This window comes from Cyprinus carpio, chromosome A3 (genome assembly GCF_018340385.1).
Source record: "Cyprinus carpio isolate SPL01 chromosome A3, ASM1834038v1, whole genome shotgun sequence".
NCBI lineage: Eukaryota > Metazoa > Chordata > Actinopteri > Cypriniformes > Cyprinidae > Cyprinus > Cyprinus carpio.
This window is the reverse complement of record NC_056574.1, coordinates 20,879,450-20,906,818: the sequence shown is the minus strand read 5'-3', so window position 1 is coordinate 20,906,818 and position 27,369 is coordinate 20,879,450. Positions and strand designations below refer to the sequence as shown.

The 27,369-nt window shown below is 36.1% G+C and overlaps 1 protein-coding gene across 1 annotated transcript; it reads left to right on the top strand.

Moving 5' to 3' along the window:
* Positions 1-150: 150 nt before the first annotated feature.
* LOC109045412 (integrin alpha-3-like) lies at positions 151-27,192 on the top strand. Its single transcript, XM_042722950.1, has 26 exons — positions 151-557; positions 11,641-11,768; positions 12,391-12,488; positions 12,596-12,833; positions 12,920-13,012; positions 13,308-13,524; positions 13,621-13,814; positions 14,044-14,132; positions 14,725-14,861; positions 15,066-15,143; positions 15,539-15,606; positions 16,068-16,210; positions 16,353-16,502; positions 16,632-16,729; positions 16,999-17,167; positions 17,893-17,970; positions 18,222-18,301; positions 19,017-19,094; positions 19,312-19,414; positions 20,593-20,769; positions 21,983-22,102; positions 22,267-22,380; positions 23,627-23,722; positions 23,891-24,016; positions 24,524-24,669; positions 25,386-27,192. The coding sequence occupies exons 1-25, from the start codon at positions 364-366 to the stop codon at positions 24,632-24,634; spliced, it is 3,177 nt and encodes a 1,058-aa protein (XP_042578884.1). The 5' UTR covers positions 151-363; the 3' UTR covers positions 24,635-24,669; positions 25,386-27,192.
* The last annotated feature ends 177 nt before the right edge of the window (positions 27,193-27,369 follow it).

The following is a 27,369-nucleotide window of genomic DNA, read 5'->3' as shown; positions in this document are numbered from 1 at the left end:
CACAGTAAGCTATCTTATCCATAAAAAAAAATACACAGCTGCCTGAATATTTCAGGAAATCTTCCCTCAGGGGAACATATTAGAAGTCTGAAAAGCCCTTTTCTAGACATTATAACAGAACGCCAATGTGAGTGTAGACTAGCGTGTGTAAGTCCGCCCTTTATCAAGGTGTCTGTATTTCAATGCCCTCCAGTCCGGTTTTCACCGATGTCTGGCGCGAACACCCGGAAGAATGATATGAATATGAACTCTCAGTTCACAGTCTGACAAATCCGCTGCTGTTCAGACCCTGACAGACTCATCTTCCTCCGCGCTCCGTTTCTGTCTCGCCTAACAAAAACATTGGAGTGACTATTAGAAAAAATGAATGCATTTCACCGGCAAGGACTCAGTAAAAACACTGTTGTCTTGGTGTTCGTGTTGAGCGCCGCTCGTTGCTGTCCAGCGTTCAACTTGGATGTGAGGTTTGCAGTCGCCAAAGAGGGACAGACAGCTGGCAGTTTGTTTGGGCTTTCTGTTGCACTACACGAGCAGGTCGTAGGAGAGAAAAGACACCTGTAAGTATGTTTTTAATTTATTATTATTACCTGACTCCAGGTGAAATGTCATGATAAGGACAAAATCTGCTCACGGATGTGCACCTGTTGAGCTTATCTCTGCATTAACGATATTTTAGTTACTTTTTATATGGGTCAGTGACGCCTGTTCTTTTGTCTGCATTTATTTAGTTATGCAGCCAAGATTTAATTACAAATGCGATTTATAGCCTACTAAATATTACCTGAATGCTTATTTATTTCTATGATGAGCATGCTGAAAGTCATTTGGATATTTTTAAGTGTTTAAAGCAAAAAATGTAGGTGGTGTAACTGTCCAGAGTATTTTTCCAAGTGAAATAAATAATAAATTATTCATGAATTTCAGTTTTTATTATTAATAATAATAATAATATATTTTTTTTGTTCACCAAATCAAAGTCAGTATGGAGTTACCATCATGCAGGAAGCCATTTTGTTGTCATGTGACCAGAGTACACCTTTAGACCTGCATCATGAATGAGTCTTGGGGTCATAATGATGCGATTTCCTGTTTTCCTTTGACTTTGGAGTGTTAAAAGCTGTTCGTGCATACAGAAGATCTGTAAAGTCACAAAGATTAAAGTCTCAAACCGAAAGAGATATTCTTTACACAAGTAAAGCCATGTCCACATCCACATATCTACGTCACTGTGTGGGAAGATTTGCATTAAACCGCCCAAATGTAGCCTATTCTCAAAGAAAGAAGACATGTCGTGAAGATCTGTGTTTCGTTGCGAAAGCCAAACAATTTCTTTTAACCTTTCAAAAGAGGACACAACTAGAAATCAGTGGTTACATTTTATTTACAAACCTGTTCAAGAACAGTACAACCCAAATATTCAAAGTGTGTGCAGCACATTTAACAGAGGAAAGTTTACTTAACATTTGCATAACATTTCCATCACACACTTGAGGTAATCGGCCAATCACAATGCACTGGTAAGCTGGCCAATCAGAGCACACCTCGCTTTTCAGACCGATGAACTTTGTTAAAACTGATGCGTTTCAGAAAGGCGGGGCACAGAGGAGAAACAATAATGTACAGTATGTGGAAAATAATGTTTGTTTTTTTAACCTTAAACCACGTAAACACATTGGATTACACGAAATACACAAAATAATGTTTTTTTTTTAAACAACGTCGTATGACCCCTTTAAGATTTGTTTTAATATGACATATTTTGACCCTTTTATGAAATTGCACAGTGGGTGAATGGAGAAAATCTAAGAAAAGTTATTGATATTCATGACTCAAAAATCATAATATTTGTAAAAAAAAATTATTATCTTGGAAAATATGTTTAAAAAAAGATAATTAAAATACACTTTTTTTTTTTTAGTAATGAATAAACCTGATTATATTAGGCCATACCAACGAAACTAAATTAAGGATAGGATCATGTAGAAATAGATCCTTATAATAATGGCATCTTATTACTACTACAGTGTAATCTGCACACCTTATTTTTACTCTTATGACTGTGTGATATGAAGATTGAATAACCTGAAAAAGTTATGTTTGTCATTGTTTTTGAAATTTTTGAAATGCTCTTAAGACCTTCTTGTTTCTGTTTTTGTGGTGTTGAATTAACTTGATTAACTCAGGTAAATGATTAAGCTCCATTTCACAACAGGATATGAGACAGTGATAAGACCACTCGTTACTGACTTAGGGCTGGGCAGGTCATGCATCTGCTTGTCTAATGTTTTATGGTTGCTACAACAGTTTTTGCCTTCTTTGTTCTCAATTACTGTTGCTCAAATTTTTATTTTTGACAACACACATTTTGAGATTTTATACTGAAAGTGATGAATAAAAGTCCTAATAGGTACAGCTGGCCAGAGTCAGGAATAACAGTTGTGAAATGGGCATAGTAACTGAATAAACAATAACTAATGTTGGTTAAGGCATTCTGAGATTTACACATTGACCACTTACCACCTGCTGCAGTGAAATATCTCTGTAAACCAACTGATCATTTACAATAGTCTGTAAGTTCCTCTGTGACCCATTTGCTCAAGACTGAAGCAGTAGATTTCGCTTTGTAGTTCACTTATTTATGGTTCTCACTAAATGAATTGGAGCTTATGAGTGCCGTGAGACCTGTACCACCAGCCTCATAAGGCAATAACTAGTACAGAGTGAGTTAGTAGTATGCAAGAAGACTGAGCTCAACAACAATATCATATTATCTGCAGTCTAACACCTATAAATTAATTTTATAGTGGGACATAAAGTCTTTTTCAAAGACACTCAGTGGGAGCAGTAGAAAAAAACACCAGCTTTGCAGAAAATCGTGCACTATAGCGCAGGTAGATACTGGTTTGCACACAATGCTTTTTTTATCTCCCCAGGAAATTAGAATTCCACAGATTTCACAAAGAAAGCCAGCCGGGCAACTGCATTGACTTACAAAGGCTGTTTTCTTTGATTATGGATGGATGTAGGCCTAATGCCCTTTGCAACATGCAGCCCAACTTTTATTGAAACATAGCATTTGAGCATATAACCAATAAATATGACCATAACAGTGCAAAATAATGATTTGTCGTTTGTTTTCTGAGTGCTCAGGCAAAATACTTGGCGCTTTGTGATTTTATTTAAAACAGAGGTATTGCTGAAGCATATTAATTGTTGACACTTATGGTGCCATAATAGAACACCCTGACTTTTCAATTTAGCCCTCAGCATATGATTGAGCCACAAGGTAGCATTTTATAAACAACTTAAAAACCATTACAGACTCCTATATAAAGGCCTAAAGCAATATACACAATGAAACCACAAAAATTTGTCTCATCTTATAACGTTTCATGTGTAATTTCTGTGAGCACAATGGGGATAATCAAATCGTCTTTGATTTGATAATACTTATAATTGGCTGTATAGGACCCACTGTAGACACAGAATGAAGTATACATAAAGAAGACTAAATGAATCATAAGACATGTCTTTTCATTGTTAACAGATGTAGGAAACTGTACCACAAGTGGTGTCTGGACTGGCCCATTTCTGTTTGTGGTCTCTGCAAAAACAGGGTGGTGTAAATGTTTGCTGTTTGTCGTTTTAAATGCAGCTAAGTTAAAACAAAGGAAAAACAGATTCAGTGTTTGTGTCTGCCTTTGTCATTGTCCTAGTGGAGTCGTCCCAAACTAATGTGAAGCTGTCTGAGTTTTCATTGAACCTCAGTAGAAGAGCACTGCATTTGTCTGCTTCCCTGCATCTTCTTTGTTGATGGCGATTTAAAAAAATATGAAGAAAACTCTTAAGTTGTTTAGGAAACTGCTATGTTTTTGTAATTTGGAAGAGTTTTGCTCTTTCACATTGAGAATAAATGTCCCCGCTCCTGATTTCTGATTTATGTATGCATCAACTGTTCAGAGGTCCTCCTGATCTTATCTGCGCCGACAATTTGAGAAACAAGATCAGTCATGTTGATATTAATTGGACTGGCTAGACATCCATCATCTTGTCGAACACATAAAGGACTGGCTCATTGGTACACAAGGACATTCTGTGTTTGGCTGACTATTTCTGTGGTTTGATCTTTGGTCATTTGTCTCACACAGTGTCATAGACTAATAACCTGTTTCCTTCCTGTGATGGCTCTTTTCCTTACTGTGGTTCTTTAGTGCTGCTGGTGTGCTGAATGTTCTCAGACCCTCATGACCATAGACAACTTCTCATCATGCTTACATTTTTTGTGTGTGTGTGTGTGGGAAAGCTCTGTAGTCTGTGTTGTTTATGTGAAAAGTTATTGTAATTTTGAGTGAACCTGCTGTAACGCAAGACAAATTTCAGACTCAGTCTGACAATATCGTATCATATTATAAGCCCACAAGTTGAAATTCTCACAGCTGAGATCCATTTACCAACTGAACAACTGCATCAAATGTTTAAAGCCTATTTGTTGATGATGGATTTAGCATGTGAGAAAATACATAATCAGTGTGGGTGGTACGCAGTGCAGTTACTGTGCTTGTTTTGTAGTCTTTTTGTTAATTTGTCCCCCTTGATTGTCACTCTTGTTGTCTTGTTAGTCAATTTCTTGTGTGTGTTTGTGTCTGTGTGTGTATAGCCCTTGTGTTTCTTTTGATCTTGATCTGGTCTGGTTTCGTTCACCTTGGATGGACTGTTTTGTGTTCCTCTGGTGTTCCTTTTAATGATGGGAGAAACTAAACTTTTTGAAGCTTTGAATCAGTTGTACTAGTTGCTTCACAAAATGATTCACGCTGATGTGGCCTGCTGATCAAAACCAGAGACGGTCTTATTATTGGGAGATATCAAGGCCCACGAATCTAGCATTGAAGAAAGTGTAACAGTCAACTTCGGTCACATTATAGCCTTGATGTCATTGAATTTCTGTCAGAGTTGTCAATCACTGTTTGCGGATTAAAATGTTTTGTTTGTTTTATGGAGGGCTTGGATAAACAGACCAATAAGAGACTACTAACCAGAGGTGGGCGATATGACCAAAATCATTTATCGCAATATGAGTAATTTTATTTCACGGTAACGATATATATTGCACAAAATAGTTCTTTTTGCTAAATGAGGTATTTATGATATCAAAATTTTTGATTCTATAGATATTTCATAATTCTTGTCACCAGTTTCAGTATCTCAAAAAACTAATACTAGCCTAAAAAAAAAAAAAAAAAACACTCAAGCTCACTGTGAAGCATCATGTGACAATGAAGACTGGAGAATTAGCTGCTGAAAAATCATTCACTGCCATCACATGAATACATTACATTGTAAAACATATTAAAATAAATGTTATTTTAAATTGTAATAACATTTCACAATACTTGTGTATTATTGATCAAATAAATGCAGCCTTTGTGAGCATTAGAGACTTCTTTCAAAAACATTAAAAAGGCTTACAACCCCAAACGTTTAAACCATATCGTATGTAATAGTAGTGTATAATATTTTAACTATATATATATTTTTTTTACACTTTTCATTGACTGATTAACCAGGATATATATCACCGATCACTGGCCTGATCACCTGAGGTGCTTTATATAAAATGGCCGCGCTGACTGTTTGTTGAAACAAGCTGTTGAGGAAATAACACTGACTCTGACCTGTAGTTCATCTATTGCTGTTCTGTCTCATTACTCAAATCTAAACACAGAACTTAGTTCAGAGTTATCTGTGAGTGCAGTGTTCTGCTTTTGCAAGGTGTTAATGCTATAGCATGAATGGCTATTAATGGATGACAAATATAGAACTATATACCACTTAACAGTAATTCTCTCACATATCCAAGAACTGCAAAGTCATTTCAGTTAGCTTGCTGTTAGTGCACTGGCACGCTCATGTGCTGCTTGGTCATTCAAATTAGAGGGCTGCGACTAACTGCTGTTTAATTAATTTCAATTCAAATATTTGTAATCACAGTGTTCTGCCCCATTGAAAACTGTTGCACACTGGATTTTGTCAGTTTTGTCTTTCAGGTTTTAGTGTAAAATTAAGCTAAACGTGATGTGATTTCCCGTCTGCTTTAGCTTGTGGTATTTTTTCTGCTAGCCGCTGAGGTTATCTGGGTCATGGCTATAGGTGCCAGACAAATGTACTACCTGTCTGTCTAAGCAAAGCTGGAAGTATACATATTTACTGTAAGACAACAACAGATTCAGAAACAAAACTCAAATGAACGGATATTTAAAGCTTTGCCTGAATTGGTATTTAGTGCTCTTTTGCATGTAGCAAAACTTGAAAATGCACTAAATAGACCTTAATCACGTTAGACACCTTATTGAATTTAAGGTAACACTTTATTTCAAGGTCCAGTTCTCACTATTAACTAGTTGCTTATTAGCATGAATATTGCTAGCATATTGGCTGTTTATTAGGCACATATTAATGCCTTATTCTGTATGACCATGTTCTAGATCCCTTAACCCAGCCCAATACCTAAAATTAACAACTACATTACTAACTATAAATAAGCAGCAAATGAGGATTTTATTGAGGGATAACTCTTAGTTAATAGTGAATATGTGTTCCCTAATCTAAAGTGTGACCAAATTTTAAAGTGGATGCAAACAAAGATGTGAGGGATGTGTCTTTACAATGGCGCACACTCATGTAACTCGTCAGCTCATGTAATTTTCCCAACTCACAACTTTCAAAAGTGTTTTATGGAGTTTTTGTCAATTGAAAGTTTTCTTTAGAAAGACGTTTCTTCAGCTGGATAACCAATATGTTGTTAAACTTCATTACCATCGATTGAACGCGCTGCATTTCTATCCCTCACAGCCTCATTTTCATTCCTGTCAATAATTAAATATGGTGCTACCCTGACTAAGAAAAAGAAAGTGAAAGTCGTGACATTTGCCAAGTATGGTAACTCATACTTGGAATTGGTGCTCTCATTTAACTCATTTAACCCATCCAAGTGCACACACACAGCAGTGAGTAGGGAACACCCACACACACTTTGAACACACACTCGGAGCAGTAGCGTCCGGGGAGCATTTGGGGGTTCAGTGCCTTGCTCAAGGGCACTTCAGCCATGGGTATTGAGGATGGAAGAGAGCTCTGTTTTTAGCACTCCCCCCACCTACAACTCCTGCCGGCACTGAGACTCGAGTCTCAGAGGTTGGTTATCGGTTGGTTATAAGGTTGGTTATCGTTAATGTCATTTGCGAACATGCAGGCTCATCCATCACGTATTACAAGATTTGAAAAGACTTGAATCATGACAAGAGTTGAAAAGTCTTGAAAACAAAATGATGATGTTACGTTTGAGTATTATTAAAAATATCATTATGGTGCTTGAGTTGTCAACTGAGTAGGGTAGGCACTATGAAAACTTCGGGCTCCACTACTTTAAAATCATTGAGTGCTCTAGACAGCATGTCATAAAACAATTTCAGCTGAAGTAGAGTAGGTTTGTCTCACCTCTGGGCTGGAAAGTCTAGAGGGATAATGACTTGCTGTGCATGTGTAGCATCCTGGGTTTTTGGATTAGATATTATCCATTAATCTGTAACAGCTGGTATGTCAAGAATGAGATCTGTCACCTTGTGAATGTTCTAGTTTACCATAGCAGCTCTGATCCATGAGGTTCCTGTAAAGAAAGGCTTAAATGTTTGTGATAAATGATGAAGAAGGGAATGGTTTTATGAAATGTGATTTAAACTACTGTTCAAAGTTTGGGGTTGGTAAGATTTGTAATGTTTTGGAAAGAAGTATCTTAAGCATACTAAAGCTGCATTTATACAGTAATATTGTGAAATATTTGTACAACTTAAAATAACTGTTTACTATTTTAATATATTTGAAAATGTCATTTATTTCTGTGATGCAAAACTGAATTTTCAGCAGCTATTACTTCAGTCTTTAGAGTCACATGATTCTTCAGAAATCATTTTAATTTTTTTGTTTTGTTGTAAAGATTTAAAACAGCTATTTTTTTATTTTTTTTTTTAAAATTTGTGCTGTTTTTTGTTGTTTTTTTAATCGTAATTATTTTCAGGATTCTTTGACGAATAGAAAGTCCATGAATAAAACAAAACCGCATTTATTTTGACTTTTACTGTCACTTTTGGTTATTTTAATTTGTCCTTGCTGAATAAAAGTAAAAAAAAAAAAAATTACTTTTCCCTTTTGAATGGTTATGTGCATATATGATGGTGAACAGTTTTTAAACAAAGATGATGTTAGCATATCGCTAAACTAATACTAAGATAATCTACTAATACACATCACACAACACATGAGTATAGGGTAAAATAATCAATTTCAAATAGAATCAACTGTTTTTATTGATATTGTTCAGTTTTGTTTGTTGTTGTTGTTTTTTTTTCACCATGATGGATTTGTTTTATCACTGAGTGCAGTGCATTATTGGACTGATTTCTCTACAAAGGACATATGCAGTACTGCCTAGAATTTGGCCAAAAGAAGGCATCTCTTCTTTTCTTGCTTATTTTATAATCTACATATGGTGTGTTTTGTTGTTTTACTTGTTTATGTAAAGCGCATTGAGATGTAACATTTAAAGGCGCTATAGAAAATAAAGATGATTATTATTGTTATTATTATTCATAGCAGTATGTGGGAGATAAAGGACATGAATTTTACCTGCCCGAACTTGAATGTGTGCAAAACTGCCAGAAAGTTTTTCTCTCCTAGTCAAGCTCTTTGTGCATTGCCAGACAGTCTCAAATACTGAGTGTGGCCAGTGGGATCTTTTTTCTGTAAGGACTATTTACTGAAAGCTCAGGCCTTTAGAACGAATCCTTTTGTGCCGTGTGGAGGCACACACATCAAACAAAGGTGCAAAATGTGAACTCTGGCCCTGATATTAATTCAGTGAAACTGTCGAAGCAGACACACCTTCTTCAGCAGGTTACAGGAAGTTGTGATCCCTGTGATCTGACTCATAGTTTTTTTTTTTTTTTTAACAAGTCAAATAAGTTCAGTATCACCATGTAAATAAAAAAGAGGTATAAATAGGGCTATAAAGGTTTTTAAAAAGTAAAAGAGTCAATCTATTAAAATATTCCAGCTTCTAAACTTCTTAAGGAAAATACCAAATGTCAGTATATGGCTTCAAAAGATTCACTAGACTAGACCATGAAGTAAAAGTGAAATCTCAGTGTTATTTGCAGTTCAAACATACTGCAGTTTGTTTTCTATCTGACAGAAAAGCAGAATGAAGACTAATGCTGCGGAAAATATTAAATTAATCTGTTTAGGTTGAGTCATATACTCTCAAGCCGAGCAGATTCAATAAAATGGAGCACCAGTGAATGCGAACCTCCTACCAGCTTGTGGTTTGTAAACTTTCCTCTGTGATGTGTGCTGCAGTGCTCACCACCAGACATGCAAATAACTGTAGTGGTAAAACCCATGTCATGTAACTGGTATCTGTTTAAGCACAAACAGTCCCAGGTGTAATGCACTGGAAATATGCTTCACTGAACAATCTGCATGAAAACTGCATGATGTTCTTTGTGTTATAAGTCAGACTAATCACATTTTATTTTTTGCACCAAAAAAATTTATACAAATAATTTAATTTTCAAGTACTATTTTTATGACCACCCTCTTACTTACGCATAGAAGGAAGAGTCTGACATTCTTTCTTGCTCACTCATCTTCTCTTGACTTTCTCATTTCCTGTCCTGTCCTTGCTGAAAGCAAATTTGGAGTCACATGACAGGATTTGAGGCAGAGACGCCAGCCGATTGTTTGAAATAGTGGTTTGAGGGAGACAATCATTGGGGTCCAAATGAAATTAGGCCCAAGGGGAGAGGGAGGGATGTCTTTCACTTCACCTTCACTTGTCTTTCATTGTCCCTCCTTGTCTTCCCCCTCTCTCTCCCTCCCTTTGACTCTGACCTCAGTCTGTGTCCTCATTATAGTCTACCTCACCACAATGTGTGATGAATATGAACAAGTACAGAAACAAAAATAAATCACCTCTGAAAGGAGTGTTGTCAGAATGAACATGTTTACTTGGGGCAACGTATTTCAGTAATAATGTTCACTTGTAGAATTTGTGTATATGACAGACATTCAATTTTGATTTTAATTGTATAGGTCACCCAAAATGAAAATTGTTATTCACCCCCATGTCGTTCCAAACCTGTATGACTTTCTGTAGTACACACACACACACACACACACACACACACACACACACACACACACACACACACACACACACACACACACACACACACAAAAGATTTTCTTGTAAAATATCTTTTTGTTTTTATGTCCATATAATGGAACACAATAGACCGCATTGGTTTTTATTAAATGGACAAAAACAGTTGAAACATTCTTCGAAATGTCTTCTTTTAGGTTCCACCAAAAGAAAAAAGTCATACAGGTTTGGTACGGTGAATAATGATGGCATAATTTAGATACTATCCTTTTAAATAAGTCTGGATTAAGTTATTTTCAGTTTACAAACATCTTACTTATAACTGTCCCTGCATAGTTATCTGGCATACAAGAATAAAAAAAATACAAAACTCACTGTGGCAAACTTCATGTTACTCTCTGTTGAAGGAATGAAATCTGTGATGATTAGACTGTCAGACATAATACATTTCTGTTAAAATTCACCAAACAGAATTGTAAAGAAGATGAAATGACCATATCACCCACTAAAGCCCATTCATAATCCCGTTAGACACGAGTTATGATCTGATGAGATCTCATCCCTCACAGAGTGGAATATTTATGAAGCCTCAGGCTGCAAGGTGGATATAATAGCAACTAGGGTGCGTTTCTCCAAAAATCATGAAACATTAATGAATCGAGCTTGCAGGCAGCACCGCTTTAGTCATTATTATGTCTGTCGCGGTTTCACAGACATTGAAATAAAATTCATTGATTTTGTGATTAGAGTTTAATGAAATGCCTCTTTAATTCTGCTCACCTTCCTCAAGGGCTGTTGCACCTGTTCCACGATGGCTGAAGTGGGTTTTCTAGTTTTTGTGATCAAAATCAAATCAGTTACATAGGAGGAGTTTGAGTTTGCGATTTTCCCTGCAAGGAATAAAGGATGTATGTATCATAATAGCTTGCCTGTGGAAAGAGAGGGAGGGAAGTATAGACATGAAATCCATTCACTATACTGTCTGAAAATGTGAAAATGAAATTAAAATGTGATCGCCATCTCCTGTGGTTTTTAGATGCTTAATGTTAATCAGATACTTTTAGTTAAAAGCATATAGCTCTTTAAATCACGTTTTCTGTCCATAGTTGCACTGTGTCCTAGAAATAATGGGTTCTGACAAGCCCTTCCAATTAAAATCAGTTCACATAGCCCGACAAGCCCAGAAAGATAAAGATGCTGGAGTTTATCTGCAGTGTCCACTAAATTCTGAGGATAAGGTCAAATATAAGCAATACCTGACACATTGCTGAATGTGAATTTCTGCCTTATCCTTGAAAGTGCTGTATGAATTTTTTTTATTTATTTTTTTTGTCTCAGATAGCCGTTACTGTGGTACTGCGGCAACTGTGGCGTAATACCCTGCCTTGAGACATACTTGAGCTCAATTAGGTTTACACATGTTTCAGACTTCTTGTAGGAGCACCGAAAGAGAAAGCCGAGTCAGGAGTGTCAGCCAATGAGACTGGAGATGTGTATGCCTGTCCAATCACTGCAGACACCAAAGACTGCAGAAGACTGAACCTTCTCAGCTCAAGTAATTTTCCTGACCTCCATACAGGCCATGAGTTTTCTTCTTTTTCTGATTGAATGAATGTATGAATTTATTTACTTATTTACCTTTACAAATTTCATACAGGGAAAATTATATGACATTTATATAATTAATGTAATTTACGAAAATAAAACATCAATTAGAAATTTATGAACTAAAAATGTATTAAATCTATAGTTGTTAAATGTATGAAAAAAATTAATTAATTAACGGGAATGTATTTATCTGTTGATATTTGTAAATTGCATATGTTTCAAATGTGTTTGTCTTTATTTATTTCCTCCTTTTATAAATAATATTAATAATTAATTATGTAGTAATACAATATTAATTAATAATATAAATATTATGTAATTTATAATAATATATAATAATAAAATATTATTTATTATTATGTATACTAATAATAGCATAAATAGTTATATAACAATGCATCACCATTATTATTATTATTAATAATAATAATGCCATTCATACCAGACTTAAATTAGCCTTTTTTTCACTTTTATCTATTATTATTATTATTATTGTTGTTGTTGTGTCCCACATGTCTGCATGGTACTACAGAAAGAACAAATCAGAATAATTGCTTTGTGTTCTGCAGATTTTGAAGACACACCAAACCCTAACAATGATGCGATGGATGGGATGTGGCTAGGTGTGTCGATAGCCAGTCAGAGTCAACCAGGGGGCCGTGTACTCGTGAGTTTCATAATAATGACCTCTCTTATGTTGTTCTATTAAAAATCAATCAACAAAAAAGATTGCTCTTACCATCCTAACATAATATTCATCACTCTATTTACTAGGCCTGTGGCCATCGTTATGTACGGAAATTTGGAACCAACTTTCGGATGATTGGGAGATGCTATGTTCGTGGAAATGATTTACAGTATAACACAGCAGACTCTCAATGGCAGTCATACAGTGAGGTGTGTGACCCCAGTGAAAATCAGAATAGTGAAGGCATGTGTCTTGCTGGAATGTCTGCTGCCATCACTCAGACAGAGATCTTCCTGGGTGCACCTGGATGCTTTAACTGGCAAGGTGAGGGGAATTTATTTTCCTGTAAACATTCTGCTTCTACATGCAAAAATGATGTTAAATTCCTCTCTAATAATTTTCATACGTAGGAAACACATTTTCCCTGTGGTATAACCCTGAAGATAAGTTTGGTGACATGAAGAGCAAGCTTCCAAACTTGAAAAGAGGGAATATTTACATTGGTAAGGTAGTGCTACAACCTTACTTTCTGGATTTTCTGGCAAATATAATTTTAGTTGATTTATTTCTATTACAATTGTACTATTCGTGTTGTATTCTTATTTATAAGCATTTGTTGTCAACTGTTGACTGACCTTGGTCCTATTATTCACATAATGAATCCCTGTGTTTTGCCTTTTTCCTGAAACACAAAATCTTATATGTACTATCATAAATTTATATCACATTTCCTTTGCAACTATGTCGATATGTAGGCAGAAAATTGCATGTTGTTATTGTTGATTGATTGCTCTTTAGGTTACTCTATAGCTGTGGCTCAAGATGTGCTAAGCAAAGACAAAGACACAGTGGTAACAGGAGCTCCAAGAGATGAAGCCAGAGGATCTGTGTCGATGGCTGAAGTTTTTAAAGCCAGTGTCAGTGGAGAAGTCAAAATAAAAGCCACTGTCATGGGGGAACAAGTCGGATCCTATTTTGGCAGCAGTGTTGCAATTGTTGACCTTAACAATGATGGGTAAAGACAAATCTTGGCTTTTTGTTTCCCCTCAACATTAGTGAAACAGAAGATCTTGACATGGAGATTTAACTTGTCTTCATGTTATCCATATAGATGGAAGGATCTGATTGTTGGAGCCCCTTTCTATTTTGACCGGAAAAAAGATAAAGGCGGGGCAGTGTATGTCTATATGAACCAGAATGGGTCTTTTCGTGACAAAGCTGATGTGATGCTCACTGGGCCTAAGGACTCAGCTTTTGGAATGGCTGTTGTTGCTATTGGTGATGTTAACCAGGATGGCTTTCAAGGTAGGTTTGTGGGTTTCTTGCTTAATTGCATGCCTGATTGTACAAAATAACATGTATATGGCTTTAGTCATTTGTTGCTAATGTGCTGGCTATTTGCATGAATTCACTTTTGTGTGCAGCGCTTAATCAGAACAGTGCATTCAAGGACATTTTACTCTGCTGCCTTCTTGTGGCATTACTAAGAACTATTTTGACTCTGATTGTTTCTCACTCCTCTGTTCCTTAACAGATTTTGCTGTTGGTGCTCCATATCATAGTAAAGGCAGTGTATATATATGGATGGGCAACGAAACGAGCATTTCCCAAACGCCTAGCCAGGTGAGATGGGAATATCAAGAAATATTTAGTGTTAAGAGTGTATAGTTACTACTAAAATTTTATAAGTAATAAACTAGCATGTTTGTAGCGCTGTTCAGTCCTAAAACCTGGGCCCAGATTTACAAAAAACTTCTAAAGAAATAAGAGGAAATAAGAGAAATAAGAAGAAATAAGAAGTTCCTAGAAGTTTGTATGAATGTTCCTATGTGCAGTTCTTAAAAAATATTCTTAAGAAGTTCTCAAATATGTTCTGAAGAACATCTTTTTTTCTGAAAAACACTTCTAGGGTTGTCTGTTGCAGACTGCCTACAGATTACAGTAGTAATCATAATAAGCATGCACACTATTTTCGTCACAACCAGCTTGAAATTTTTAATGTGCCATGTTTTTGAATAGTTACTTTTAAAGAGGTTATCTCAAGTTAGAGTGGTCTGTTTCATTCATTTAGCAAAAAGTTGCGTCACGTAATCATGGCCCATCATTGTTCACATTATCAGTCATTGGTTAATAGGTGCACATCCCAACTAATAGTCCTACTATGTATTATATGTAGTTAGTGTTATGTAAATTTTGCTCTAACATTATTCCTCAGATCATTGATGGAAAAGACATCCCAGGTGGTGGATTCCAAACATTTGGCTATTCTATCAGTGGTGGCATGGATGTGGACAGCAACAGTTACCCAGACATAGCAGTTGGATCATTAGATGATCGTGTGGTCTTGCTAAGGTGATTTGATTGTGTCACAATATTTTAATATTTTGCATATTTTAGTTGCATTGCATCAGGGTAGCAAACAAAGACCAAAATCAATCAGTCAGTTAAATATTTTATCACAGTTTGTGAATTATCATACTTTGATAGGCATAATATATATTTTTTTCAGACTTGCAGTCTTTATCTCATTGTGTTTTCTTTCATTTCCCCTTCATAAGCACGTCCTGTGATTCACCTGAATAATTCTTTCACTGTGACACCATCGGTTATCAGCCCAGAAGACTGTGATGCCTGGTAATGAATCCTTAAACGTTTCACTCCAACTTTCACACTAGTTTATTTACATGGAAATGAGCCACTTCAGTAGTCATGTCAGAAGACTACATTGTCACAAAATAATAACTGTTCATTATTTTCCAAAGCATAAAATATGGATGGATCCATTATGGATCAGACTGACTCGATAGAACCAGTTGTCAATACTGTTTATGGACAAATTTAAACACTTCTGATTGCTCAAATCAATCCGATGATCAACAAAACACTGGTTGTAAATAAAAACCTAATTAGATCTAAATGTTATGCTGTAATCTATATTTTTCATAATTTAATCGCAACGGCTGTAATCTTAATATCAATTATGTCTCTGTGACAAAGTCAGTTAATTCTGTTGTGTTTTCCTCATACAGTATTGAAGCAAGATTCTGTTTCTCCTACACATTCAGCACTGGCAGTACCAGTTCCCAGAAGAGTATTAGTAAGTCCCACATCACAGTTTATTACCATAAATATAAATGCAACCTCTCTAAATATTATTGTCATGAAAAATGTACACTGTTAAAAATGATTGTGATTTGAACAGTAAAAGATGCTACAGAAAACTGCTACAGTAAAAACCTGTTAATTGATTAACAGTAAGTTTCCATACTATAAAAGGTGAATAACTATGATTACATTTAATGTCATTTTACATTAAAATACTGTTTAAAATTAGTTACTGGAAGTGAAAAAGAAAAAGTCATTGTATAATTTACAGTGAAAAACCATAAAGTGACTTTCGCAGAATTCCCTTCATAATGTTTTTTTTTTTTTTTTTTAAATAACTATATTTATTCTTAGTTTTTTCTCATTGGTTGTGTACATTAGGGTTTTATGTTACACCTAATGTTGTTAAAGTACTATTTATTGCAATATTTCAGTATTCTGTTGTTTTCACAGCTTTTCAATATACGGTGGAAGCCGATCAGCAATCGTCTCGGAGCCCTCGTGTTCGTTTCCTTGACAACAAAGAGGGCAAATACACTGGCAATATGTCTGTTAATCCGTCTGGAGGTTGTCATTCTCTGAAACTGGAGCTAGTGGTATGACACAAGGCCATCCTTTAAACTGCCATTTTATTCTTTGTGACAAGGCTCATTATCATTGAGTGGGTTGATTCATTAAACCTGTGATACAGAGATTTGTATAACTCTGATATATTGCCTTTGCATTTGACTCTCATAGTCCAAAACGATCCAAGACAAGGTTGCTCCGATAGTTTTCTTGCTGAGCGTGTCTTTGGTGGAGCCTGTGCCCTCAGGCAGGCAGACGTTGGAAGACCTCAGTGCTTTTCCTGTGATCAGCCAAAGATACGCTCTGACTGGCAGAGCTGAGGTACTTTTGACAGCATATTTTTCCTCGCTCAAACACAAAATGATGTTTTGTTTGGAAACACAATGTCTGCACCTTAACCAGCTGCTCACATTCTCGCTTATATTCCACCAATGTCATTTCGTTCTTTAGATTCACATTCAAAAAGCCTGTGGATTAGATAACAAATGTGAGAGCAACCTTCAGATGACGGCTGCATTCACAGATGAGCAGAACACACCGTTCCCCACGTAAGCTCAGTATCGTTCTTTAAGTGAAAGGGAAAGTAGATGACTGAATAGAAAATACATTTTTGACTGAATATCTCCCATCATACTACAAAGAAAGGATCTAACCAATATGATTTTTACGTCCTTTCAAGAATGACCCATTTTTGCTCATGACCACTCATGAATGATCCAATCACCTGAGCCGTAAAATAGACTGGAATGGAATGGGAATTGTCATTACTTCAAAGAGGTGATGGTGATGTGAACTCCTTGTTGGTGTGTTTCTACAGGCAGAATGGCCTCCAGATTTTCCGCTACACTACTGACGTAAAGAAGCTGAAGTTGATGGTGAGTGTGTCCAATGTTAAATCACAGGACAGGAAAGGAGAAGACGCTTACGGTGCTCTTCTAAATGTCACCATTCCCTCCTCACTCAGCTTCTCCAGCCTAAACCCCAAGGTAAGATCAATAGATGTCCTCAGAAATTACACCTTTTTTGGTGTAATTTCTACAGTTCTCAATACTTCCACACAGTTTCTCCATAACAGTTTCTCATGTAATAGTCTATATCAAAGATCACCAATTAGCATATACAGTATAGCGACCCAGATCTAGACCCCGAATTGATTCCATTTGGTACTGTTTCTCATAAATTAATATAATTGTAAAAAAAAAACATATGCAATCTTTAATCTTTTGTTTCTATCTGTAGGCAATAGTTGTAGTAATATTATATCTCCTTCAAATAACAACTGTACATTTTCTCTTTTTATAGTGTATACTAAACGAAGCAGCAGTTTTTGGAAAGACTATTTTGGATTTATTTAGTATACTGCTGCTATCAGTTTGGACATTTAGAATAAGTATTCCTTACATGCACATAGATTTTTTGTTCTTCATTTTTTTTAAATAACTATGTTCTAAATAACTAATGTGAAAAACTATGATTTAAATAACTAATAAAGTTCATTCTGATTCTGATGTTTCTTCTTAGTTTTTTTTTTCATCGGTTGTGTACATTAGGGTTTTATGTTACATCTAATGTGGTTAAAGTAATATTTATTGCATTATTTCAATATTCTGTTGTTTTCTCAGCTTTTCAACATACAGTAGAAGCCGATCAGCAATCGTACATTTAGACAGTAAACAGAATTTTACTTGGTTCTTGTTTTTGTTTCTTGTAGAACTTGAAGGTTGAATGGTCTCCCGTGGTGCCTTATCTTCTGTGTACACTGGGGGACCCCTTCAAAAGCAATCAGAGGGTAAGACTTCAGTGGTATCAGTGACTTGACATTCATTGGTTTTAAGCACATTTACCCTGGGATTTATCAGCAGACATACTGCAACAACCATATTAAATGGGCACTGGATGAGACTTTATGATTATTTATTGGATACAGGATGTAATAATAGGAGGTGAATTAAATTAACAGTGTTGTAATCAAGAGCATTTCTAGGAGCAGATGTAATGAATATGAAGATGGATGTCTTTATTTTCTTGTGTCTTTCACAGGTGCAGATTGAGATCACCTTTGAAACGGCAGAAATCACAATAGACATGCAGGAGATCCGGACTGAACTGCAGCTCTCAACGTATGAGAAATCTCCATTATGTTCTTCAGATTTTTAAATAGGCTGAACATTTGGGGAGAGATGCTCTGCAGGAAATGAACTCGCAAAAAATCAATATCTTCTAAAGGCACAAGAGAAACATCATTGTGCTCATAAGTTTACATAACCTGTGCAGAATCTCTGAAATGTTTAGCATTTTTTTTTTTTTAAATTAGAGAGAAAACATCTAACGATATGAGACCTCATTCATTCATTGCCTAAAGTAGCAGCATGAAATATATTTACATATAATACAGAAGACAAAAAAATTGTACTTAAATTATGCTGTTCAAAAGTTTACATGTCCCTTTTTCTTAATGTTGTGTTGGATGTGATAGTTTGTATTTGTATTAGTTTGTGTAATTTCAGTGATTATATCAAATAGCTTCAAGGTACTACTACTAAAAAAAAGATCTCTTATTTTTCTTAATATATAAACATCTGGCAAAATCTGTAAGGAGCATGCGAAGTTGAGCAGAACTATATATATAAAGAATATCATTAACCCACCCACAGGAACGAATCCAGTGCATAAAAACAGGGTCAAAAGCATTCAGCGATTCACTGTTCAGTTCTGCAACTTTAACCACTAACACACGGCTTGCATATGAAAGAACAATTGTCTGTAAAAGAGGTTTGTTTAATGGGTATGATTCAGATTCGGACTCTGGCTGATGATTTCATCTACACTTCTCAGGTGGAGCGATCAGAATGATCTACGGCCGCTGTCGAGAGTACTGATGGTGGAGTACATCCTACAGCCCCTCTTTAATATGTGAGTTATGCGCCATTTCTATCCTTAGAGCATTTCACCAGATCTTTTCTTCTGCTTTACCACTTTTCAAAGCGATGTCAGAATGACTCATGTTACACTTCAGTATTATACAGACATTTCATACTTTTTCTTGCCTGATATTAAACTTTAGTAAGAGCTACAAAAATCAAATCAGTTTGCTAATAACTTAATTTGAAAATTTCTGGTTTTCTTGTAGCCCTTTCTTCCAGTTTAATACGGAATTCAGTGGAAAAGTAGTAGGAGAATCAGCCATGAAAAGTACCAGTGACATTGGAAGCCCAGTGGAATTCAACTTGACGGCAAGATGTTTTTTACATCCTACATTCCTAACTAGTTGTGATGTGGCAAGTCTCCAGTGTTGGACAGTTTGTCTGTCCACACTGTAAGGAAACAGTACTATGCAACACAGCACAGCCTTTGAGAACATGTTTAATGTTTAACATACAGCATTGTGGAGTGGGAACTTTTGGACCAATTAAATTTCATGGTAGGCGGAGCTACCTGGCACTACACTGTGGAGATAGAAACCAAACAACTGTAAAAAATATCTTGTTGTTTGCAGCAACTGATTAGACAAAATCTCAGACATACTAAATCAGGCCTAGTTGGGAAATGGTGTAAAGAGGGTCACACAACAGACGTAGAAGGAAGATGACATACAGCGTCCTAAAATCTGAAACGCTGAATCCAATCCAACACAAAACAAAACCCTAAAAAAAAAGGTCATCAAAATAACATGTGAACAAAGACTAAAAGATAGATTGTGTATAGGAAATTTTTCAGTAACAACTTGTTGTGTGGTTTGACAGCTCGATAAAGTAAACTTAACCGTCAATGGAGCGTAAGTAGACTGTATGAATCGCGTCCCCCTGCTCTGCATATTTTGTGTTTCTCTTATTCTTCTGTTTTTTGTTCGAACGTAAGTGCCCTGCGAAGTGGACATCACAGGATATTCCGCCATGATTCCAGTTTGAAGCGAACATATATGTTCCATTAAAAGTGCATTGAAGTGTGCAAGACATGAATTTAAATTGTATTTAATCCGTGTGTAGAGCCGTTGCGCAGCGCAAATCAGTGAATGTATGTTTCGAAGTGAAACAAACTTCAACGGAGTTCCCCTGCTCAGGGAGTAGGGAGCAATGAACACTATGTAGGGACCATGTCAATGGGAACACAGTTCATGCACGGAGCTCACTTCTAACGAGCTGGTTATCTGAATCAGGTGTGTTAACAAAGAGAGACGTGCAAAATATGCAGAGCTGGGGGGCGCAAGGACTGGAATTGAGAACTGCTGGTTTATGAGAAAATTGTCAATTGTGATGAGCCCTATGTGCGATACCTGTGCTTGTCCTAGATGTGGTGTGATGCGACCCCTTTTTTAAAAACCTTAAACAAGTTGTTTACTAGATACATTCAATAGACACAGTCAGTTTACAATTACTCAAAGTAATTACCTGTTTTATTCTTTTGTCTTCAGGTGGCTCTTTCTGGAAAACCTCTGGGAAATCTGGGGTATCTGGAAGTGGTCTTTCAGTGGCCTTATGCTGTGGCTAATCAGAAGTGGCTGCTTTATCTGTCAGAGATTCAGATGGCAGGAACCTCCAAGCAATTCTGTGTCCCTGAAAATAACGTCGTAAACCCCCTTAATCTCACTGTAAGTGATTGGTTGTATGACTGTCACTGATTGCTTTTCTGCAGTATGGTGTTGATGACAGAGCAGTTTAGCACAACCAGCCTTTGAATCCTGGAGAGAAGCAGCAGAAGAAATCATGCTGGGACTGGGACCTCCTCCTTTCCCAGAACTATATTACCCACAGCTTGCACTGCAATCTCACTCAATGTACAAGGCCGAGTGGGAATTATTTCACAAAAAGTCCATCTCCTAATGTGAAACAGGGCGGTTCGGAGACTATCTATCTCTCTGTGCTTATAAATCAGTGCGACATGTGCTTAGGAGGTCTAGATGCTCTACAAATAAATCCAAGAACTCAAGAGAGAATTAACTAAGACAGAAACATCATACAATCGAAATATTCTCATTCAAGGTGATTTATGCTTATTAATATGACATAGAATTCCGTAATGTGGTGGAACGTAATCCAATAGAGCGCTACAGGAATGACGTATTTCTATAGGCCAACTTTGAAGTTAGTATCTCCCTGGATTCCTCAACAAAAACCAATTTTTTTCGTTGGTTTTTGTATTAGAATATAAACTCTGTGACCAAAAAAAGTTTATGATTCTTACACATTTTGTTCACCATGATAATCTTTGCAAATGAACACAACTTTTATGAATTATGAAGGCAAAATACAACCGCCAGAAGTCAAAAGCTAAGGTTATAGATGAACTACAGAACAGTTGCAGCTTCAACATCACTCAGCTTCCAGAAGTCTTTATTTAAAAAAAGAGTAAATTTTCCCAGAAAATTTAAATCAGAATAGCACAATTATAAACACGACAAGGCTGTGAAAGCAGATTAGGGAGTAGATGAGTTTTCCTGTTCAGTGTGATTATGTTTAATGTGCTCAACAACCTCTGTAATTCAGTTTTGCCACTTGTTAGCAACTTGACTTTGTCAAGATGCATAAAAGCTTTAAAAAATTACAAGGTGTTATTACTGATGTATTTTATGTTGTATAATAAAAATATATATATTGTGCTTTTTTTAACCACTGACTTTATTTCAGGCTTTTAATAAAAATCCCATTGACTTCAGAAACCAACTTGTAGGTGCTAAAATGCTTACTCGTTACACTTTCAGGTTTTGGCTTGCAAAAACACATCATCCCTGCAGTATTTTATTGCCATGCACTTTATATAATGTGCTTGTTAATGTAATAGATGTGTTATCTCCTGTGGATTAGGTGTCAGAGCAAAAGACAAGAAGGATGAAAAGAGATGAGGCCTCCTCAGAGTCTGAACAGACTGAACCGCAGGCCCTCCCGAACCCACGGGCCGTCCAGAGGAAACCGTCAGCCAACCTGGTGAGCATATCTGTCTCCCTCAACCATTGTTTTGTTGCTAGGCAACTGGATGATACTGGCATGTCTCCTCTGATACTTTGCATGATGTAGTATACAACAGAGACTAGACAAAGGCAAAATTAAGAATGTTTTGGCTGTCACTGCTCATTCTCTCTCAATGTCAGAACTGTGGCACGGGAAGTGCCCTCTGTCAGACATTCACCTGCCCCTTGCTTGGCATGGACACCTGGGCCAATCTCACTGTCAGAGCACGATTATGGAACAGCACAATGCTTGAGGTCAGAGCTCCATTTTCATTCAAAACTCCACATCCTCATCTCATTACTGCAGGCTTGTTGCATGCCAGACTCTCAAGGATAAATCCCACACTTGCTTTGTGACATTTTTCGAGTTTATGAGGGTTTAAGTGGTTTAATTTTTGTTACACCATGTGCAGTCCTTCACAATATGCAATATACTTTGGCTTAAAGTTGAAACAGTGGCCCCCAAAACTATTTGGAGTCTTAAGAAAATTAAAACTCGCATTACAAACAAAGGGGCAACTGCAAACAAATGATACTTTTGTAAGCTATTACTTTTAACTAGTCCAAGTGTGGTTTTTAACGGATGTCATATTGCCACAAGTATTTCTTCACATTAACTATGGAAATGTTTCACTAACTTTGAACACAGTATATAGTATATATAGTTTTATCATCTAAAATGTTTTTGTGAAATGTTTTGTATAATGTATAATATGTATATTTTGTTTCGATAATTTATATTTTGCATTTCTTACAAATTTTCTTCCAAATATTTTTTGGGGGGTATGTGAAATTTTAAAATGTAATTGTGATCTAATTTGTGAAATATAGTAAGAATTTTAAATGTCTTATTTACATTTTTTTTAGCTACACTTTAATATTTGTCAGCATTTGCTGTATAGGACTGTGTTTCACTAAACACAGGAAACCATAGACCCAAAGACTACAGAAACTATTGGTACCACTGGTCTCTTCGAGCTGCTTAGGCTACAGTACTTTTGAGAACGTAGCCCTGTAAGGGTTTTCAGCTTGTTCCTGGAGCCTCATTACCAGTACTCCACAATTTGGATGTCTTCCATATTTAAGCCAGCTGAATTAACTCATCAGCTGATTAGTGGAGTACTCCATGTCCTGAGTGGAGTGTGTCCAATATAATGATAAATGGATCATTTTACTGACTCTCTCGTCCAGCAAAATGAGCTAATCTCTATTTAGGTTGATTTGTTCAAGTGAAAATTCCTTATATACATTCACATACACAGTCTCGTATCATATTGTAAATGAGGAAATCATAATAGTTAAATACAATTATGTGAAGCACAAATGATTAGCTCACCTCCCAAGTCTTTCGTTCATTTGCCACATGACAGATGCCGTGAATGAATCCTTCATCAGTGACCCAAAATAAGTAGTCCAACAAAGGAAGCATCCCAAATGTGCAGTGCTATACATAATACTCTGAAGTTCAGAAAATAACATTGTTGCAGCTCTCTTTTTACAGGACTACAATGCTGCAAGTGTACTTGTGTTAGGCAGTGCCACACTGAGTCTAAAAACAGAGAAATCAACCATCAAGATGAGCAATTACACCCGTGAGGTACAAACTCAACATCTCCGAGTTTCCTCTTCTGTCTGGAACTCTTTTCTTGCATACATTTAGCATAAGTGAGGGAAAATCAAATAATTATTAAAATGAGGCTATTTCCTGTATATGATTTGTGGTGCATTAGAGATTAATGACTGTAAACTTCTTTTCTGTGTTTAGTTTACAGTAGCTATAGAACCTGCAGAGGCAGAAGAGCTTCAGTATGAAGTGCCTCTGTGGATAATCATTGTGTCCGTGTTGGCAGGAGTGATTCTGCTGGGTCTGATTGTCATTTTACTGTGGAAGGTGAGGATCCTTTTGTACTTCAGTGATCCACACTTTCCTTTTGTTCACACATCTGCGTGTTATTCTAGATGGAATGACACAAACAACGACTTTATTTTATCATTATGCTTTGACACCATAAACAAAGTGTTAAGTTTTTTTTTTTACCTCCACCTTGAGAGAAACAACACATACTGCTACACATTTTAATAATCTTTTTCTGTGAAGCAGCATTTCACAGATTCATGATGGCACTTTGGTGCTTGTAAACTTACTGATCATAACCATATATTCTGTTAACTGATAGAATGTTAAAATACCTACCTACAGTAGTAAAAAATAGGCCACATAATTAAGTATAGTTCATTATTTTAGCTTTTACAATAGCAGTTGTAACTGTATTTTGAATATATCGCACATATATCGAAACTTTTGTACCAGAAGAGCAGCTAATTCAGGTCTAGATCAATTCTTCCAGCCATGCCTTGTGTTTTGTTTAAATGCTCATATCTGCATCCTGTTCCCCAGTGTGGTTTCTTCAAGAGGGCCAGCACCAGAGAGCTTTATGAGGCCAAGGCCCAGAAAGCAGAAATGAAAACACAGCCATCTGAAAATGACCGCCTTACAGAGGAGGACTGAGATTCACTGGCCTTTGTGACACAAATAGCGAATTTGTAGGTGCCACGGCCAACAGCTCTCTAGCTAAAACACTTGGCTTAATTAACAATAATGTATTCCACACAAGCTCTGCTAATACTGTCTTTCCTCTTCCCTTTTGAGATACAACGCTTGCCTTGTCTGTTTCAGCTCTCTTCATTGCTCTCAAAAACACTAGAGGTTTTTTCCCCCCTGAAACCAATTGATATGTTGGGCTCTTTGTTATGTCCTCAGGCTTGTGATGCTGTTATCTTGAAGATAGAATGATGTTTAAAGCATCAGCTTTATATTGCTTTAATCCAACTCCTTTTCTTGCTTTGACAAGACTAATAACTTTCTCTGCATTACATGCTCTTTTCTTTTTGGCAGTTTGAGAGCTTGCTTTCAACTGAGGCAACAAACTCCTTCTGATCACATCTTCTTTTACAGAGATAACAAGCTTTCTTTTCCCCTTCACAATCTGCAAATTAATTTATAATACATTTTTACACGCTTGCTCTATCTCTTAATAATTTGCTCTCTTTATAATTTCACTAGAATTTAAGGAATGCTTTCTCTCAGTTGCTATTTAATGTTAATCTTGTAATCTCCTAAAATAACTTCAGTTGAAGCTCTCAGATTTCTCAAAGCTTCTCTGAATACATGCTACTTACCTTGTCACTATAATAATCCTGGTAAGATAATGTGGTAGGATGCTTGCTCACAATGCTCTTTTTTTTATGTTTTCTCACAGAGTGGCTTTTTTAAGCGGGCTGTCTACTTCCGAACTATGCCAAAATACCAAGGCGTGAAGATTTGTAAGAAGGAACAGTACCAGGTAAACCAGGGTTTTTTGATTGTGGACACCACAAACAATAAGAAACACTGGATCGCAAGCTGGACCGAAAAGACACAGTACTACTGATGAAAGCACTCTTCAACTGTCTCTCTTAGACAGTGGAATAGACTTTATAGACGTTTATGTCTGAATCAACGCAACTCTACCTGATTTGATTAAACTTCTGGATATCAGGTATAATTGAACATGTTCATTCAAAACTGTCAGACATGAACTGATTATACAGAAGACTCTGAGATCATTTTTGTTACAGTTTTTCAACTGAATACTGTGTATGTTGATGGGTTCAACCATAAGGATTTTTCCTGCTGTCTCAGTAGTTCAGATTTGTGCTTTGCCTGCCAACATTTTTCAACAAAGGAATGATCCATTTTTATCTTTATGCTCTTAAAAATTAATGTTCTTTATTGGCATCTGTGGTTCAATGAAGAAACATCCACGGAATCTTCTTAATGCACAAAGTTTTCTTTGTAGTGGAAAAAGGTTATTTAGATTTTTTTATTTAGGTTCTCTGCAGAAGCCAAAATAGTTCTTCTATGGAAACACAGCAAAAAATGCTATTGTAACCTTTATTTTTAAGAGAATAGCAATGTGTTTTTACTGTATATTTGCTAGAAATATTTTTTTTTATTGAATGTTGCTTTTTATTTTTTATTCATTAAAATTCTTTTATTAAAATTGCAAGAAGACAACATGCAACAAGCTGGAAATTGCATAGCTAAATTAGACTGTAATTAATTTCTGCGGAAAAACAATGGCTTACACTGAGGAAAAAACAATGGTTTAGAAACAAGCTGCACTCAGAAATTTCAGAAATGTTACAATTAAGTACAAAGAAATGGCAAGTAACATTGAATTGAACATGAAATTTTGAAGTAAAAAAAAAAGACTGAAATAGTATTTTCTCATAAGGTGTACTCTAGTCTTCGTTTTATTTACAACTTTGAAAAATCATTTTCACTTATTGGCATGTAGTTTTAAACATTTTGATTCTGTCAAGATTATCCCAAGTCTTTTTTTATTTTATTTTTTAATTTAACAAAACCTTTATTTGTTAGCCAACTAGAATGTAGAATACAACCAAACGCTTAAGTGTGAAAAGCATAAAAATGGATGTACAAAATAAGTGATTGTAAATTTGAAATCAGTGTAAGTGTAAAATTGTCATCCACTTTTCTAGTGGGTCATCCTTGTTGTTGAGCTCTGTGTTATGTTTGATTTTCATTCTTTCGCATTCATCTGTGTGAGGATTTGTATGCCATGTGCCCTAACTGAAAATAGCACTGCATTTTCTCTACCAACTTTCCAATAGTGCTAAAATCTGTTGCCCAGTCGTGACTCACTATTTCATGGCTCTCATTGGATTCTTGCTTTATATATTTTTATCTTGCATCAGGTCACGTTCACGTGGAACACTGGTGGATTTCAAAGGATAAAAAAGTAACATGAATGTGAATCGTTCAGTGCAGGACCGACTTGCACACAAATACAACTCGATTATGCAACTGGGACAGTACCAAATTTCAAATTCAGCCTTTTTTTTAGCTCCACTCTAAGGTGCTGTTGTGTGTGACGTGAACATGCGTGTATGTTTCATGCGCTGATTATTGTTAGTTTATTTTTAGATCGTGTTAGTCCCGTTTTAGATCTTGTCCGGTATTTTATCTGTTGTAAATGTGACTATTAAATTTGTCTAATAGTGTTTTAAGCTGTCATGATTTTGTGGATATGTTTCTACAGTGATTTATATTTGTATTTAAAATGTTTTATAAATTAAGTTGATGTAGTTTCCATGTGTAAATCCTGTGCTCACGTGTCAACAGACCTGCACATTTACGCAGCTAAAGGCTGTTTGTCAAAGCGTGCATTAATTAGCTCT

Coding starts and splice junctions, on each gene's coding strand:
- LOC109045412 (XM_042722950.1), top strand. CDS start 364: ATGAATGCATTTCACCGGCAAGGACTCAGTAAAAACACTGTTGTCTTG. Junction 13,525..13,620: donor GTTGACCTTAACAATGATGG/GTAAAGACAAAT, acceptor TTATCCATATAG/ATGGAAGGATCTGATTGTTG. Junction 22,381..23,626: donor GGAACAGCACAATGCTTGAG/GTCAGAGCTCCA, acceptor CTCTTTTTACAG/GACTACAATGCTGCAAGTGT.